At 38.0% G+C, this 18042-nt stretch overlaps 1 protein-coding gene across 2 annotated transcripts in view; it reads left to right on the forward strand.

The window, feature by feature from the left end:
* Positions 1 to 204: 204 nt before the first annotated feature.
* LOC139950295 (lysine-specific demethylase 5A-like) overlaps positions 205 to 18042 on the forward strand; it is a 36911-nt gene continuing 19073 nt past the window's right edge. Inside the window, exons 1-13 of one of the 2 annotated variants that reach the window (XM_071948918.1) lie at positions 205 to 496; positions 6539 to 6616; positions 7319 to 7378; positions 7687 to 7749; positions 9413 to 9481; positions 9878 to 9985; positions 12079 to 12210; positions 13385 to 13499; positions 14243 to 14406; positions 15151 to 15309; positions 15895 to 16014; positions 16516 to 16671; positions 17424 to 17605. In XM_071948918.1, the coding sequence (XP_071805019.1) occupies positions 350 to 496; positions 6539 to 6616; positions 7319 to 7378; positions 7687 to 7749; positions 9413 to 9481; positions 9878 to 9985; positions 12079 to 12210; positions 13385 to 13499; positions 14243 to 14406; positions 15151 to 15309; positions 15895 to 16014; positions 16516 to 16671; positions 17424 to 17605 (1553 nt within the window). In that variant the 5' untranslated portion in view covers positions 205 to 349. The remainder of the gene's footprint in view (positions 497 to 6538; positions 6617 to 7318; positions 7379 to 7686; positions 7750 to 9412; positions 9482 to 9877; positions 9986 to 12078; positions 12211 to 13384; positions 13500 to 14242; positions 14407 to 15150; positions 15310 to 15894; positions 16015 to 16515; positions 16672 to 17423; positions 17606 to 18042) is intronic. The other variant, XM_071948923.1, reaches the window with a different exon arrangement.

Below are 18042 nucleotides of genomic sequence, written 5' to 3' on the forward strand. Positions count from 1 at the left end.
AGTTCAAAATACGTGATAGTTGTCTACTTACGTATTCTTATATTTACACGTTAAGTTTAAGCTTTCAAAGAGCGATTTTTACGTATTTAAGTTAACAAACCGAGATCTATGTAAGAGTCGCCCTTTTGTAGCACCAAAGGGGCGTAAAAAGGCCCTACGTGCAAAATGTGTGTTATGAATGCTTAGCAAGCTGTTGTAAGCGAAGTCTGCAAGGAAGGCTGAACCTGATTTCCCATAGAGTTACGTTGCAATTTATCGTATGATTGAAAAACTACTGTGAAAAATTACGACAAACTTTGCTTTTTGACTTGTGAACACGTCTCAATTTTGGCATGGTCCATGTCAAGTAATGATTGTACCGGAGCCGTTCATTCCGCCACCGGAGGCTCCTGTGTTTGAGCCGACGGAGGAGGAATTCGCTGATCCTCTCGGCTACATCGCTAAGATTCGCCCAATTGCCGAGAAGAGTGGAATTTGTAAAATAAGACCTCCTTCGGTGAGACCTATTTTTGTTCTGGGTATTTTCCCATTAACTATAAACTCTCATCTTATTTCTCATGTACACATTTGTCCGCGTTTTTCTGATCTTTGTTTTCACGTCTTTTGTGTTTTTTTGTCAACTTCGAACGGTCAGAAATGTGGAAATATGTGAAAATTAAAGTAGAGACTTTTTCACATTTCCTGACAAAAACACACTGGCATGTGGTATGTGAGTGAGGCACAAAATGACGCTTCATTGTGTTCATGACTTGGTCTGTGGTTTAATGTACGACGTAGGTGTGTTACTTGCCTTGCTTTCATTGATCCCTGACAAAAGACAGTTCCAATATTTGAAACATCTTGGTAAAATCTGTGATAGGAAGATGACATTTTCTGTCCCATGCAATAGAAACAAATTTCTTTCCCAAAGCCAATGTGAAAAGAAGATAAAAAGTCCATTAATTTTATTTTCTGACTTCAAATAAGTATAAATATGATGGCATGGATGCTGGTGGGCTTGAAGATCACAAACAAATCAAAGATGGCTGAAGTGAATGTGTTGTATGGTCCCATGAAAAAAATGAGGTTAAAAAATGGCAAACCCAACTTCCAAGCACGTTGTTTGACTCGGCTTTGTCAAACTATGAAGATCATTGTAATTAAACCGATATTTTCTCTTTTAACGAGTTATCAAGTTGCAGTCAGTACAGCATCTCATTCTTAATTAATCGACAAAATATTGATTTTTAAATATAAGAAAGAAAGGAAAAAGTTCCGTATGGCGCCACCACTTTTTCATTTGATATGAAATAATATTGTAACTTATTTATCTCAATGAGATATCCCGTTTTGTAAAAATGAGTCAAAAAGTGGTGGCGCCATATGGCAAGTTATCCGAAAGAAACTCGACTTATTCACATATTTAAAAGTAGTGCATGAATAGGTTTTTATTTTTGCATTTTCTTCATCAGAATGTCAAGATTTCATTTGCTCAACAAAATATTGTACTGCTCTTTCATTTGTTATTTTTATGCAATAGGCCTACTTGTTGTTTTAGAAAGTCATTGATCCATCTTTAAATAGTACAATGAGCAAATATTTCTCCTTAAATTCTGTCATCTGATTATTGATGAACGGGGCCAGGTTTTATTTCAAGTAAATATGATATTTCTTCAATGATAATTTTTTTTCACAGTGGACATTAATCAATTAGAACAATTCATTAAAAAATGTCTGCAAAGGGGGGGGGGGTCAAGAAGTTTCATCTTTTAATAACACCAGTTTCCATTCAATGAAGTATTTACAGTCGTTCCTTGAAAAAGCAATAATTGGGAAAATAAGTTGATTGTGTTGTAAATCAATAATTATGCACCCTTTATATGACTCTTCCAGTTTATTATTAGCCATGTTACTATATTAACAGCTAAAAATACTTTAAGTATGTGTTAACATTAAAGGCACTGGACACTATGGTAATCACTGCTAGATCAATGGAGAGCTGTTGATATTATATTAAACATAAACGGCTCCATCTAAAGTAACATACTTTTCACTCAAATATTTGAACTTTGATTTTGAGACCTCAGAAATTGGTTTTGAGACTTGAAGTCAAGCACCTGAAAGCACATAACTTTGTGCGAAAAGGACGTTTTTTTTTCTTTCATTATTATCTTGCAACTTTGACGACCAATTGAGTTCAAATTGTTCACAGGTTTGTTATTTTTTGCTTATGTTGAGAATGAGATACACCAAGAAATGGCATTTCCTCCAGTTTTTAGGGGGAAAAAATAAGAAATTATGGAGCATGAAGGCCAATACCAGGGCGATGAGGGCAAATGGGTGCTTTCTGCACTTAAGTTCCCCAAAGACATTTTATACAATGGATGTGTTCAAACAGAGCTAGGGTGTGTCATTATTTGTGTTTCGTACAACAAGTGTTATTAAATAAATTTAAAACATCTTTTAGGCTAAATATTTCATGGGCAGGCCCAAATCTTTTCACTAGTATTGGACCACAGCCCAGTCGTTTTAGTATCAGGGCCCAATTTCATAGAGCTGCTTAGCACACAAATTTGCTTAGCATAAAATTTCTTCCTTAATATAAACATGATTACCAACCAGTTCCACGTGATTTTCAGGATAAGCAAACAACAGCAGAATACCAGAAACAAGCAATATGCAATAAATGGAAATTTGGTTGGTAATCCTGATTTTATGAAGAAAGAAATTTTATGCTAAGCAAATTTTATGCTAAGCGGCTCTATGAAAATGGGCCCAGGTCAGTAAACCCACAGGCAGTCTTGTATTTTTACTTGGTGTAATATCATGTTCAAATGTTGACTTCAGTCTGAATTTGATAAAATAACTTTCAACGCTACAGATTGGTATACAAATTATTGATCATTTTGATTCTGGTCATTTGAAAAACAATCCAGGGGTGGATTTCACAAAGGTAGTCCTAACTTAGGACTAGTCCTAGGCAATGCTAAGAGATAGGACTGGTCCTAAGTTAGGACCAGTAACTCATCCTAACTTAGGACTGGTCCTATCTCTTAGTATTGCCTAGGACTAGTCCTAAGTTAGGACTACCTTTGTGAAATCGACTCCGGTCCAGTAAACATTGTGCGACAAACCACATTGATCAATGTGGACCGGACCACCCTAATTCAAGCCCTGTTGGGTTTGTTGTGCTAATGCTTATATTTGGCCTCTGTCTTCGCCAATTTTCTCCCAGTTTTGTTTTGCTTTCCTTTGCTTTCCTTTGCTGTATAAAATAAAAAAACGTTTGTTAAACCAGCTGTCAACAAATTAGTGAAACTTCAATCAAGGTAGATGCATATGTTTTCAGCAGTTTGAATTGACAAAACTCACAACAATGTGTTAAAACTTAATCTTTCAAAAATGATGATGTAGGCCTACAATGTACAGTGTATGCTTCTTCCGAATGCTGCGTTTGAAGCTAAAAGCTCATAAATTGACCAGTTTGTGCAAATCATTCTCAGAAATGTTTGATTCTGAAGTGACAATATTTTTCTCCCACTTTTTATGCCACATTGCAAAGAGTTTTTTAAACATTTTTATTTTGTACAGTAGGCCTATACCATTAAGTTATGTACCTGTGCAGAGCTCAAATGTAGTATGTAAAATTGTATAATTTTAATTAATAGAGGAGTGTCACACAAGATGATTGCAAAGGGATAATGACAATTTGACAAATTTATGAAAATATTTGAACAAAAGGTTGTTATTTGCACTTAAAGTGCCTTCTCATTGTCGGCCATTTTTGTAACTATTCATATAGTGTTAGTAACTGTTTAAAAAAACAATTGTTACCTCATATTTTGTTATCAATGAAAACACTCATTGTTATGGACATGTAGTCATCTTAAAATAACTGTTTACTTTTTTTCGATCAAATCATTCAAGAATTCATTGTGTCGGAAATAGAAGCCTTACCCTTACATCATGCGTATAGTGTTACCGTACAATACAGTACAGTGAATTACAAATTGGTGGGATTGGACATTGTGCAAGTTGGCATTATTATACTGAAAAATAAGATTTAGAAAGAGTAGCTACGACATATTTTATTTTTTATGAGTCAAATAATTTTAGCCATACACCGATCGCATAGAAACAAGAGAAAAATACTGGCACTTGAGCCAGACCACTAATTGATGTCCTTGTTCCTGTGGGTATGGTGTTTAAATACCACATGTATGACAGCACACCCATCCTTGCTGATTCTTCCTGATTCTGCGGCAGAAGGTTCCTTGAAAATAAATCAATCTGTCTAATGAACAACTTCAAATGTGCTGCCCCGATTATGGAAACGTTATTCCTATTTAATGCTAAATTCTATGATATGATTATGGAAACGTTATTCCTATTTAGTGCTGATTCTATGATCTAATTATCTCCCTGATTGTTGTACAAAATCACCTTGATCATTTTGTTTGTGTGGTGCAAACTGTTGGCAGTTCTGTGACACACATGTATTAGTACAGGTCTGATGATGTTCAGTTCTTGCTGTAAGGGTAATGTGCATGCAAGCAAGGAAGGTGGTATAATAAAATTTGAACTGTACATGATAATAATTTTGCATACAAGCATTACAAAGGTAGTGTACTGTCATAAAATGTGCTGCGTGTTCGGACAACTTAGTCTAGGGTAATGAATGGCATAGTCGGCACTCTGCCCCTTTTGCTAAATTTGAGACCTTTTATCGAACCGTATTACTGAGAGAATTTAATTGCATACCTTGTGTGTCAATTAACTCAACCAATATAACAATTAATGAGTGAAAACTTTATTTCTTGGTGAGCACTGAAACAAAAACTTGATCATGCATTTAGGCAATTCATGTTCTTAGGACCAGTCCATCAGAATCATTTGATACCTAATTAGTACCTTACGTTTAGCAGATCTAAAAATTGTACTCAGGACCACAGGCCAGAAGCCAGTGATTAAAGTGTGGGGCCAGTATTTCACGCCTTAAATGCACTGTACACTATTGGTAATTGTCAAAGACCAGTGTTCTCACTTGGTGTATCCCATCAGAAGCATAAAATAACAAGCCTGTGAAAATTTGGGCTCAATCGGTCATCGAAGTTGCGAGAAAATCATGCAAGAAAAAACACCCTTGTAAGTTGGACGAATTTGTGTGCTTTCAGATAGGAATAAAAGACTTCTAGCTACAATGTAGAAGTCTTTTATTATTTTAGTGAGAAATTACCTTTTTCTCAAAAACTGCGTTACTTCAGAGGGAGTCGTTTCCCACAATGTTTTATACTTATCAACAGCTCTTAATCTGGTCTTGAAGGAAAATTTCAGGTCCCGTACAAAATGCAGGCCTAAACATTTTTAGTACAAGGCAGCACTGTGATCTATTACATGTACGTATATCCAGCTTGTCCACCCAAATTCAACCCTGGATTTATACATGTACTGTACATTGTGTATGAGTGCATTATGTACAAGGCCCAGTTTCATAGAGTTGCTTTTAAAGCAGAAAGTATGCTAAATTCTCTGCTACATATGCAGAAATGAGCAAGATACCGGCCACAAGTTTTATTGTGACATGGTAGTTTGGCTGGTAACCTTATTCTGGTAAGCATAAGTTTGCTTTGCTTATATGTAGTTAGTTTTTGTTTCATGTAGCTAGCCATTCTATGAAATTGGGCCCAGGTGTTACATGATATGTATAAGTATAAGGTGCATTTATAAGCACTTGAAGTACAATGTATAGCCTACACGTACAACACGTAGTTCACACACAGTCACCTGTGGGGGTCACCCTTGCTTGTCTTTGTCATATCTGTGTGTCTTTCTGTACACTGTATAATTAGTAAGGTGGAAGTCTAACATTGGCTAATATTTCTTTCACATTACATGAGTTAACATTACACACTTAACGGGAAGCCATTGTGATATTTTCTTTCTAGATCATACATGTAGTAAGCCAAAGTACAGGGTTGTTTATTTATATTTATTCTAGTTTCAATATGGAAGTGCCCACAGTTTCTGACATTTACTGATTTCTCTTATCAATGTATGCATCTGAAATAATGTCAAAGGGAGGAAAATGGCATTTATGATCTCACATATCGTAACAGCCGCAAGCAAAACAATCCTGAATAAATGAAAAATGTGCACAAAACAAAGTCAGCATTATTTATATTTTTTTTTACCAAATAGTTTTCACTGAATTGAAGTGGATTTTCATAGTTTGATTGTATGGTATGTTTTTTGCAAGCTAGATGATGGAAATTAATGTGTTCTTTGGACTCATCTGAAACATTTTTTGGGTTATTTATAGGAATGTGATTGGTTTCTAATAATGGCCAGACCATAAAAGGCATAATTAGTATTACAATAATACTCGTTCTGGTTGGTAATTAAACAGAATCATCTGGGTTTGGTATGGTCAAATATTACATAATTTGAGTAAACGTTGTATCCCACCTACATTGTACAGATCTGTACAATCCATTTTTGATTCAAAAAATTGTGAAGTAAAACTGATTTTCTGTGTTTCTTTCTCTTTTGTGTATTGCAGGATTGGCAACCACCATTCGCTGTTGATGTGGACAATTTTAAGTTCACGCCCAGAATCCAGAGGTTAAATGAGCTAGAGGTAAGGAAAAACACATCTAAAATTGCTTCATTTATTCCTTAGATTTATTATAATATTGAAGTCATTTATAATATGTACATTTATACCATTCCAATAATTTACTCAAGGCACCTTAATAAAGATAAACAATTTGAAGGCATATCTTTAAAATATTTTGGATTGTGAGGCCATTTTAAAAGGATTTAAAGGTCATGCGGTGCATGCGACATCTTCTGCCAGAAACACTGCGAACCCCTTTGTCTTAGGGATTAGAGTTGGTTCTTTTTGTGCATTACACAGTGCACAGCCGTTGATTTGACAAAACTCTTCCTAACTTAAGACTAATCTAAGGACTTAGGGCGAGTCCCAAACCTAGCATGCAGACCAACTCTTTGTGAAATCGATCCCAGGACATTTATGTCACATTCGAAGGACAAAGCAATAATGGTCAAGTGTCTAGCTTATGGACACAAATGTCATGATCGGAATTCAAACTCTGATCAGAAACATCAAAGCTTGAAGTCCAGTTCTCATGACCACTCAGCCAAGACAAACCATATATTTTCATGTTGCTAAACATTTGTCTGTATCTTGCAAGCCTAGAATTCATGACTTCACTACATTTAAAATGATGGTCCTGTGTGTATTTCGAACCTATCTTCACTCATATTTAGATCATTACTATTCCTCTGTGACTGTATTGTTCCGTTTGTTTCCTCTCAGGCAAAGACACGTATCAAGCTAAACTTTCTGGATCAGATCGCCAAATACTGGGAACTGCAGGTTTGTAAACTGTTTGTTTGTTAATTTATCTTCCAATAAATTATATAGATAAAGCCATGTTCGTGTTGAACTAATGTTTTATCGAGACAGTGGTTAACATTCCAAAAGGGGAAACTTACAAGTGTTCACTCTTGGATTAATGACATGAGTATACTAATCGACACGATCAGTAAAACACATGCTGACTAATCAAGACAATCACTATAGAGGAATGTTTATATGGATTAAATTTTATTGCACTATGGACTGGGTAGCAATATTTTTCTGTACAGTAACAAAAATATTAATTTTCTTTTCTCTTCATTCAGGGATGTCGTTTAAGGATACCAAGCTGCTATGGCAAGTCCCTGGATTTGTACAGTTTGTTTAAGGTAAGCCATTTATTAAGCTGAAGTGCATATTTACAGGGGGAAGAGGAGTATAGACCTTATGCACATGACGTCATTTCAGTAGGGCGCCCTCACCTAGAGGTCAAAAGGAGGTTGTTCATAGGCCAATACTGTGCGACGGGCGTACAAATCTGTGCGTCTCGATTGTTTAGTCACCGTTAATCCTCTAAGATGGCGGCTGGATGACGTCAATGCATAAGGTCTATTAAAGGCAAAATAAACCTTTGGTTTTGGGAACGGTTTGATTTGTTTTATCCTATATTACTGTAGATGTGTACAATAAAACTAACCTGTGAAGATTTCATTTCAAAAGGTGGTAGCGTTTTTTGAGATATGGCTGAAAATTCCCTTAAGTAAAATGTTTCTGAAAATGCTTTATACCATTGCAAGCTGCTGTAAGCTTCTAACCAAAAGTGTTATTATTGCCATTAATTTTAAGAGTGAATACGACGCAGCCTTTTGGGGGACCGGAGGCCCTATTCACCGAAGATTTTGTCCGGAGTGAACCATCATTCAGTCATGCGTAACCGGTCCAACCAAAGCGATGCACTCGAGTGCACTCAGTCTGGTTGCTAAAGCATACTTTCCTTGTCATGTTGGAAGTTTTTTTTTCTTGAATAAATAATTGGCTAAAACTCTGAGGCCTTAGATCTTCATCTTCATCACACATACTCTATGTTCCCAAAACTCCCTTTGCAAGCTATGGAGACTGCCTTTTCCAGCTGCGCACCGCTTCCCTGGAATCTTTGCCAGATAAGTTGAGAAACACACCTCATCTGTAGCCCTATATAGGACTCTTTCTCTGTACACAGGAACAGAGTCCTAAGTATTGAGGCCCGTTTCTGGGGCGGAAAAATTTCACAGCTTCATAACTTAAATCTTACCTGCAACAAGCCACTAATTTCAACAGATTCACCTTCCATGACGGCATACATTTTTCTGCGGTGGGTTTTGGTCCTCATATTTTCCTCACAAATCCGTCATTCTTGTGAAATAATGCAGCTTCCAACGTTAAAAAATTCCCGTTTCGATCGTTTTCTCACAGTGTTGTCTGTTGTCGTGCGTACGCGTATACATTCGCGTGCAAGACGCATGATGCAAGCGTAAACGCATGAATTCTTGGTCACCGTATCTTGACTGCACACAGCGTTAACAACACAATTCAAAATGTGCGCGTCGCGCGTCTTGCGTACCCACGGCAGACTGTGAGAGTACGGACAAAAATGGGAATTCCTTAACGTTGGGAGCTGCATTATTTCATGAAAATGACGGATTTGTGAAGAATATATGACGATCAAAACCCACCGCAGAAAAACATATGCTGCCATGGAATGTGAATCTGTTGAAATTGGTGCTTTCTTGCAGGTAAGATTTGAGTTATGAAGCTGTGAAAATTTTCCGCCCCAGAAATTTACCCTGATGTCCAGGACATCACTGTAGTACAAAACGAAAGTGTAAGGCCGCCAGGGCTAACCTCATCTGTAAACATTCAAACGCAACCTCAAGATTTTATCTTTTCAATCAACCACCACAGGGACTTGCTAGCAACCTGGCGCCTTTGAATGGTTTCCAGATACTGTGCGCCTTATAAATGTTATGTTATTATTATTACTATTATATATCTGTGTTTTTTTTATTTATTTAGGTCGTCAATGATGAAGGTGGATTTGAACTCTGTGTCCGGGAAAGAAAATGGAGCAAAGTGGCCACCAAGGTATGAGCAAAGCTTCTTGTTAAAAATCACAAAAGGTTTTGTGCATTAGAATATCACAATCTATTTCAAAGCTTCCAAGACTGACCCAGGAAATATGCCTGTGATATTTTTTCACAGGACTCGGGGTCTTAGTATTCTTTATCCCCGATGCAACTTTACATCTTATCTCGTTGCAGTACCCGCTGCCAAAACATTGAACTGCCTCTAGCTACTTGGTAGTCTAGTTGGTAAGACAATGCTCTAGAATTGCAAGAGTTGTGATGAGTAATATGCCTGTGATATTTTGGTACAGGACTCTGGAAAGTACTGAGTATACAGTGCTAACACACATCGGTGTATGGGTAAAAACCAAAATTAATACATATGTATTTTCATTTGTTTTTGTCCTAAACACAGATGGGTTTTGCATCCAAAGCAGTAGGATCACAGCTCATGAAGCACTACGAACGGATTCTGTGGCCGTATGATATCTTCCAGGCTGGTGCCACTTTAGACACTCCAGTAGTAAGCCCTTTCTGTCTTTTTCACTTGTTGTTTACCACATAGCTTTAAGAAGTTTGGTTCTATATTTAAAAGGACTCGTTGCCTTGGTCTGGAATACGTTTGAGACAGTTTGTTATAAAATGCATATGGTCAGAAAGATGTTTTAAAAGTAGAATATAATGTTCCACACAAATATGCCTCAATTGCATGGTTTTCCTTTTACATTGCGAATTACTGTAACATGGTCAGCCATTTTACGGAGTCAAAAACTTGACTCCGCAAAATGGCGTGCCATGTTAGTTCATGACGTATAAGGAAAACAAACGGTTTCAAACGCTTCTCATAGACCAACTCGCCCGATCCAAGGCAACGTGTCCCTTTAATCAGTTAGCACTGCAGACCTTTAATTGTTGATTTTGAAACACAGGTCTTATATTTTACGGAGGCAATGAAGGCCTTTGCCCCTTGTCAAGCCCCCTTTATCAAGGAGAAACTGCTTTGGTGCCCATGTCCTTTCAAAAACGAAGCATATAGGCCTGGATACTTACTCCAAATAATCTTCTTCAGATTATCGGAACAAAGCATGTGCGTTTAAGGTTGCGTTAGCCAATTGATTTCAGGATGGCTCAATTCCAAATGTATGCACTCAAGCCCGATACACTTTGGTTTACATGGGGATATTACAAGTATAGTATGTAAAAATAGAATTAGCTGTTGCAAACAACTTACCAACTAAATGGACCGATGGTATAAATGCAAAAAATAGTTAACGGCCTGACGTTTGGACCGAGAGAAAGACTATGCTAGGGTCGAAACGTCAGGCCATTAACTATTTTTTGCAAGTATAGTATGTAGTAGTTTGATCTCTAGGTGAACACCTCCATTAAAGGGGGACTATCTTCATGATCATAGCAGACCTGTGACTGTATGCAGAATGATGAACTATCACCCAGTTACGGCCCGGTCACACAGGCCTCGAAAACGAGAACGACAATAAGACTGTTAACAATGCACACCCTTGATTGGTTGTGGGCATATTCTGCGCGGAGCATTTCAACCAATAGAATGCGTTCTCTTTGTGTTGTGATCGTTGTCGTTTTCGTTATCGCTGCAGTGTGACTTGGCCAGTACTGCACACATGCAAGGCTGTAACATCACAAAGGACGCCATCATTGTGATGTGACGGCCAGCGTGAGTATGTAGTAACTTGGTTAGAATTAATAATTCTGTGTACATGATCATGCTGTCAGTCCCCACTTTAAAGGTAGGGTCATAGATTGGATGTTGTTAACATCATGCTTATTTATAGACAAAACTATAAAGAAAGCTACAATAAAAGTCACATGTGAAAGTTTCAGCTGATTTCAGTGTGTACTTGCTGACAAAATAGCAACAAACTGTCACTGTATTTTCACATGAGTGTTGAATCTATCCACAATGAGCAAGCAACAGGGGGTACCAATCTAACCTCAGCATTCGCAAACGGATACCGCTCCTAAGAAATCTGACAATTGATTCATGCATGAAACGTTTCTCAGATTCAAATGTTTTGGGTTAAAAAGGTATCCAGACCAGAAGGAATCCTTTCTCAACAGTATAAACAACTGCAGTGATTCTCACCAAGTAGGTTTTGATGTTTATAATTTTTTTGATTATTTACTAGGCCTTGACGACAAGTGAAATTTACTACTCGACTAGTCGCGCCTCAAATAGTCCCAACTTTGACACTAGTTGTGACGTATTTTTAATTCCCAAGATGCACTGCAGCATTCATTTGCTGCAGGCGCTATAGTAAAATTCAAGCTGAAAAAATTGAAGGATTTGGTCACTGATGTCTGATCGTGTTTCATAAGTAAATTATCTGGTCGTGAACAGACGTGAGCGACACAATGGGTTCGTCAATTTTATTAACTTTACCACCATTTTTGTAGTAGTGGTGACTGTTTTTGTAGAAGTCGTGGCGACACGATTAACCGAGTAGTTACAAAACGGTAGTTGCGATTGACTTAGCAATCAGTAGTAGCGACTATGACACTTGTCGCACTAGTCGCCCAGGCTTAGTATTTAGCAATCTGTGACCCTGCCTTAAACCCCCCCCTCCTTGTCTCTGAAAGGCACTCCCCGAGGGTGACTGCAAGGATAAAGACTATGTACCACACGGTATCGTTTCCCGCCAGGCCATCAAACCGATTGCAGGTGGCGGATACAGTAGAAGAGTCAAACGCCAAGCTCCTGAAGTAAGTAACGTAAGTATGGTGCCAGTGGTATGTTGTGGTGGCAACCTCTGGCTTTTCCTTTTTTAAATTTTTGTTTTGGTATTTTTTCTTTCTTGTTTTTGATCTTCCATCGCTGGATGACATTCTGCCAAAACGATGGCAGTGTTAGTTGTTGGGTTCAGTCTTTGATGAATTTTAAAGGCAGTGGACACTATTGGTAATTACTCAAAATATTTATAAGCATAAAACTTTACTTGGTAACGAGTAATGAGGAGATGTTAATAGTATAAAACATTGTGAGAAACGGGTCCCTCTGAAGTAACGCAGTTTTCCGGATAGAAGTAATTTTCCCTGAGTTTGATCAATCATCAAAATCAAGCATCTGAAAGCACACAAATTTGTGTGACAAGGGTGTTTTTTCTTTCATAGTTATCTCACAACTTCAACGACCAATTGAGTTCTAGTTTTCACAGGTTTGTTATTTTATGTTGAGATACTCCAAGTGAGAAGACTGGTCTTTGACAATTACCAATAGTGTCCAGTGTCTTTAAAAGGATTTGTAGTTAGTGCAAAGAAGTAATGCATTGAGAGTTGTAATAAGTGATTTTGCGCCAATCTTTTTGTTGAAGTATTGCTGTGTACAAACAAGACATTCTGCCATGAAATGGGGTTACCCCTATTTTTGGAAAAGATGGAAAGAATAAGCGATTGAAAAATTGATACTCTTATACAATGGTATGGAAGAAGTTTACTTACTGAAAACTTGTAAGCCTATTTAGTCACACATACTTGTTTTCATGTTTGTATTCTCGCTTATAGTTGTTCTGATGGAAACAAACGTTCATTACACGCTTAATGAAAGAAATGTACTTGAGCACACAAACTTTCAATTACAAATGAACTGATCAAATCACTGCTAGATAATTTCCATACAGGGATGAGAAATTTCAGACTCTTATCTGAATTCAGACTTTAAGAAATCTGCTTGGCAAATTAAAATTTCAGACTTTTATGTCAGCAGTGACTCCCACCCCTGTTCATGAAACATTTAAATATAAGTGCTAGTGTTCATGTATTCAGTTCAACTGTGCTGGCCAGAAACAACTGTGCTGGCCAGAAGAAAAAACCGATCACCATGTCAAAATTATACCTGAGTTTTCATCATTCATTTCAACGGTGCCTTGTTGATTGTATTCGAATGCAGGATCCTTTGAACATAGACTTCAGCAATAATCCTGAGTTGAAGAAACTTCAGCTGTACGGACCAGGTCCTAAGTTCCAGGGTCTTGGTTTGGTAGCAGGTAGTGATAAGAAACAAGGTGAGATTATACGCATTTCAATAACCCTTCCATGCTGGCTTTTCCCTCATTGCTGGCTTTCCCCTCATTTCCCCATATTTCCATCCATTTTATGGTTGGAGATCCTTTTTTTTCTTCTTCCAAATTTTCTTGAAAGAAGAAAAGCAGTCACTAAAAGGAGAAAGAAATAGTCCAAATTTTATTTCAACCTGTAGTCCTGTATTTTGATACTCTGTAAAACTCCTGTATAGAACATTATAATGGTGTGCCCATCTTGATTTTACTCCATTCCAGCTCATTGTAACTAAACTGAGGCTGGACGAAATAATACTCTGTAGCCATGTTAGCACAATGAATGTTGGCAGGTTCTGGGTCTAGAGTAAAGCAGACCGCAGACCAGAAGTAATTTTTTAGGAATTTTCAAATTCATCAAATATCCATTATCCTCACATGTATTTTTTTTTTACAAGTGAAATGTCAATAAGTAGTTTTGACCAAATTCCATGGCGCTTTAAACCATGAAACAAAATTGATGTGTTGCAAAGCACAATACTGGACGGCACTATGGCTATGGTTGGAACATGTGTGTATCACTAGCGCGTGACAGACTTCCTGTCTTAATATAGAAATAATGACGTCATTGAGAAAGGTTGAATTATAGTGAGATGAACCACATGTACTGCGAACTTATGACACCGTCCATCCATCATGCATAACTTCAAAGTCTTTCAACTTATCTTGGTGCTCTTTTGATCTTGCTTAAGATTGCATTCTCAAAGAGGAAGATGTCAAAGCTAAGCCTTTGAAAGAAGAATCTAAGGAAGAGGAGTCTAAAATTAAGAGATCCTCCCCAAGGAAACTGGATGACAAGTCTGCTGGATCTTCTATGACGATGCGAGATCGTTCCAATGTCCTCAGTGCAAGCTTTGTGAGTACTTAGTAGTAGAATCTGACTGGGTATCTAAGAAGAAGTACCACTGCTGATAAGAATTTTTTTTGGGGGGGAAGTTGTGGAACAGCTTGGTGACAGGAAACTGAATAAAGAAATGTCATTGCAATTATTTCTTTTGGAGTTGAGTTAACTACCAGGTCGGAATTTCATGGTTGAGAGGGCAAGGCCATTTTCATTTTGCAAAGGGTACTTCCATTGGAAAATCTTTAAGTCTATGGGAAACTTTTTTAAGGGCACCAAAGTCAAGACCAGGGTAATCGAGGCCATTGCCTCCACGTAATTCCAGGCCTGAAGTTCTTCATTTAGAGGTGGCTGCTTTTAAGTATCAAACTTGCATACTGTTTCAGTTTGACAAATTCTACAGTGGCTGACTGAAACGAGAGTCTTCAATGCGAATTGTTAAATCAATGATCTAGGATTTTTCATTCCGTTGAGCACAAAAGAGTTTTCAAGTTGTGGAAAAAAGCTTAGTGATGGGAACCAGAGTTCAGAAATGTCACTACCTATGTTTCTTTTGATTGGGCACCAAAGTCAAGACCAGGGCAACGAAAGTAGTAGCCTCCGTTTTAAGCTTGTAAGTGACTGCTTGTATGAAACTTACATAATGTTTCTAGCAGTGGCTGACTGGATCATACGTCTTCGTCCCAAAATGTTAAATCAATGATTAGAGGTTTTTTATTACGTTTAACACAAAAAAATTTGGTGTTAATTTTCTTGTAGATTGAGAACTACGTGTGCCGTGGATGCGGGCGTGGTGATGCAGAGGAGTGCTTGTTACTGTGTGATGGATGTGATGACAGCTTCCATACATTCTGTCTTATCCCTCCTCTCTTTGAAGTGCCCAAGGGAGATTGGAGATGCCCAAGATGCTTAGTACAGGTCTGTCAATCAAACTTAATTCTCATCTCTATATCGTTGTAGTATCCACTGCCAAAACATAGGATTCAAACTGCAGTCTCGGTAGTCTAGTTGGTGAGACACTGTTCTAGAATTGCAAAGGCCGTGGGTTTGAATCCCACCCGGGTAGTATGCCTGTGATATTTGTTCACAGAACTCTGGGAAAGTACTGAGTATACAGTGCTAACGCACTGTAAGGCACATCAGTGCATAAGTAAAAACCAAAATTAAATAACTTACTACGTAAAAAAGTATGGCTGTCAGGGAACGATTTTTTGTACACACTAAATGCTGATATTGCGTAGCAATCTGATGATTTTTGAGTGGTAAGTGGTACATGTTGTGTAGCATTTTGCAGAGCTGTAGATGGACAATTGTTTATTGCTTGTTGTTTAGTGTTGACTGATACCTTCAGACTATAATTAAACAACTACATTTTGTAACCATGCCAATCCTGTGTAATACCTTTCAACTCTAATGTTAACAGTGAACAATTTTGTTTTATCTTGACCACATGAATCAAATTTTGTAAATCCGTTTCTCACCCTGGTTCTTTGGTGGTTGCAGGAATGTAAGAAGCCAACAGAAGCCTTTGGTTTTGAGTCTGCACTGAAGCAGTACACACTGCAATCGTTTGGAGAGATGGCAGACCAGTTCAAGAGAGACTACTTCTCTATGCCTGTTCACGTAAGTGTCATATCCTATCCCGTCTAAAGAAAAGCAGCATGCAGCATCAGAGTCCAGCATTCTCCAGAAGACAATCAGAGCATACTGATCGAAACGTTGAGTTAACCAAGGATTCTTTTCAGAACCAACCCAACTCATTTAGAGACAGTCATTACATGGTGTTACCGCAAACTCTTCTATATAAGGAAAACCACCTACATTTCTGGTACCAGTTATTTTTCCCAAGTGTGGTGGCCATCAATGGAATCAAACATGGACTTCATGAGGGTCCAAGATTCACACCTGTAAAGGAGGACTGTCTTTAGGTACTATTAGGCAACCTGAATAAACATTGGGTCTTCATTCTCCTGAAGACCAATCAGAGCATGCTGATCGAAAAGTTGAATTGTCGGAGCCAGCACTACTCAAAGAGATTTTTACATAATGCTACCGCAAACCTCACCTAATTGGAACTTGGCCCGTCAAGTAATTCCCTCTTCTCTGGCATTTTTAAAATTTCAGATGGTACCTCCAGAGACGATTGAAAAGGAGTTCTGGCGATTAGTGATGGCAATTGATGAAGACGTGAAGGTGGCATATGGTGCTGACATCCACTCTTTGGATCACGGCAGTGCCTTCCCTAACAAGAGAAGCAAGACCATCGGAGAGGAAGATATGGTATGAAATTATCACTCTGAAAACTATTTTGGTTTTACCCTACTACACCGATGTGTGTTAGCCGTGTAGACTCAGTACTTTTCCAAGTTCTGTGAAAAAAATCACAGGCATTTTATTCAGGCGGGAAAGAATTTGCATTACCTTATATAAGAATTAGCCCTGAACAGATTTCAAAAAATTAATATCTTCATAAAGTATATATTTTCTTCTTTTTCAAATGGAATCTTTTAATAGCAGTTTGTGGTTTGGGAATGAAGGGCTCTTTGTAGTGTGTGAACCTGCTTTTGAAAGTTGTACGAGTATCAGGAAGCTGGTTTTTGTGAAAGACTTCCTTGATCTCTGATTTCAAAATGAGTAATTGTTGTTCTTTAAATCTGTTCGGAAGGTAGAATTCTTATAATGTATAATACATGTATGTTCATGTTAAAAGTAAAATGGTAAAAACAATCAGGATGCTGCAATTCGAATAGTCCACCTGGCTGTTTGTTTGACTAGCCCTCAGCGCTAATTACAGGCATGATGTTCTTCCTACTTCAGTCTGATGTGTTTTGCCCTTGGGCTTGTTGGGGAAAAAAACAGGAAAAATATGATTAAATAGCCTGAAAAGTCTTCTTAAGCCTATTCCATGTGTAGGTAGATCAGCCCTTGTACTTAATAAAATGTTCCACCTTTTTCACAAGTATCATGCTTGTGACTAGTGTTTGTACACCTGACCAGCGACTCAATCCTAGCGCTTTGTTATCACCCATCAGGAATATGTGAACTCGGGCTGGAACCTGAACAACTTACCAGTCTTAGATGGATCCGTGCTGAGCCACATCAACGCTGACATCTCTGGGATGAAGGTTCCGTGGATGTACGTCGGGATGTGCTTCTCCTCCTTCTGCTGGCATAATGAGGACCATTGGAGTTACTCCATCAACTATCTCCATTGGTAAGATGACATTAGATTTTCAGAGTCAGAAAGAGCACCATCACTTTACTTGGAAAAGGCTTTATCTATAGCATTGTGACCTCTGACGTCACTCAAAAACCCGAACATGATTTGCGCACACACCGCCGGGCAAAACCTTTGTGTTTTGGCAGCCAGCTAGAAAGTACACACAGTCTTAGCAGGACTACGCGTCTTTTTGCCCGGCGAAACCTGACATGTGCAGTGTTTTGTCAACAGAGGACTGTTTGAATGAAATTATAGGTCACATAAAAATCGTCTTTATAAAAAGAAATTACTTATATTGTTTGACTAATACAGGGTTGATCTCCTGTTTCAACTGCCAGGAGTAACTTTCAAACTTTGTTGAAATACAGTGTGCCCTCAACCTGACAGTCCAAAATCCTTCTATGTCCAGTTGCCAAAATGAAGGACTTATT

This window comes from Asterias amurensis, chromosome 2, assembly GCF_032118995.1.
Source record: "Asterias amurensis chromosome 2, ASM3211899v1".
In the NCBI taxonomy this organism is placed as follows: domain Eukaryota; kingdom Metazoa; phylum Echinodermata; class Asteroidea; order Forcipulatida; family Asteriidae; genus Asterias; species Asterias amurensis.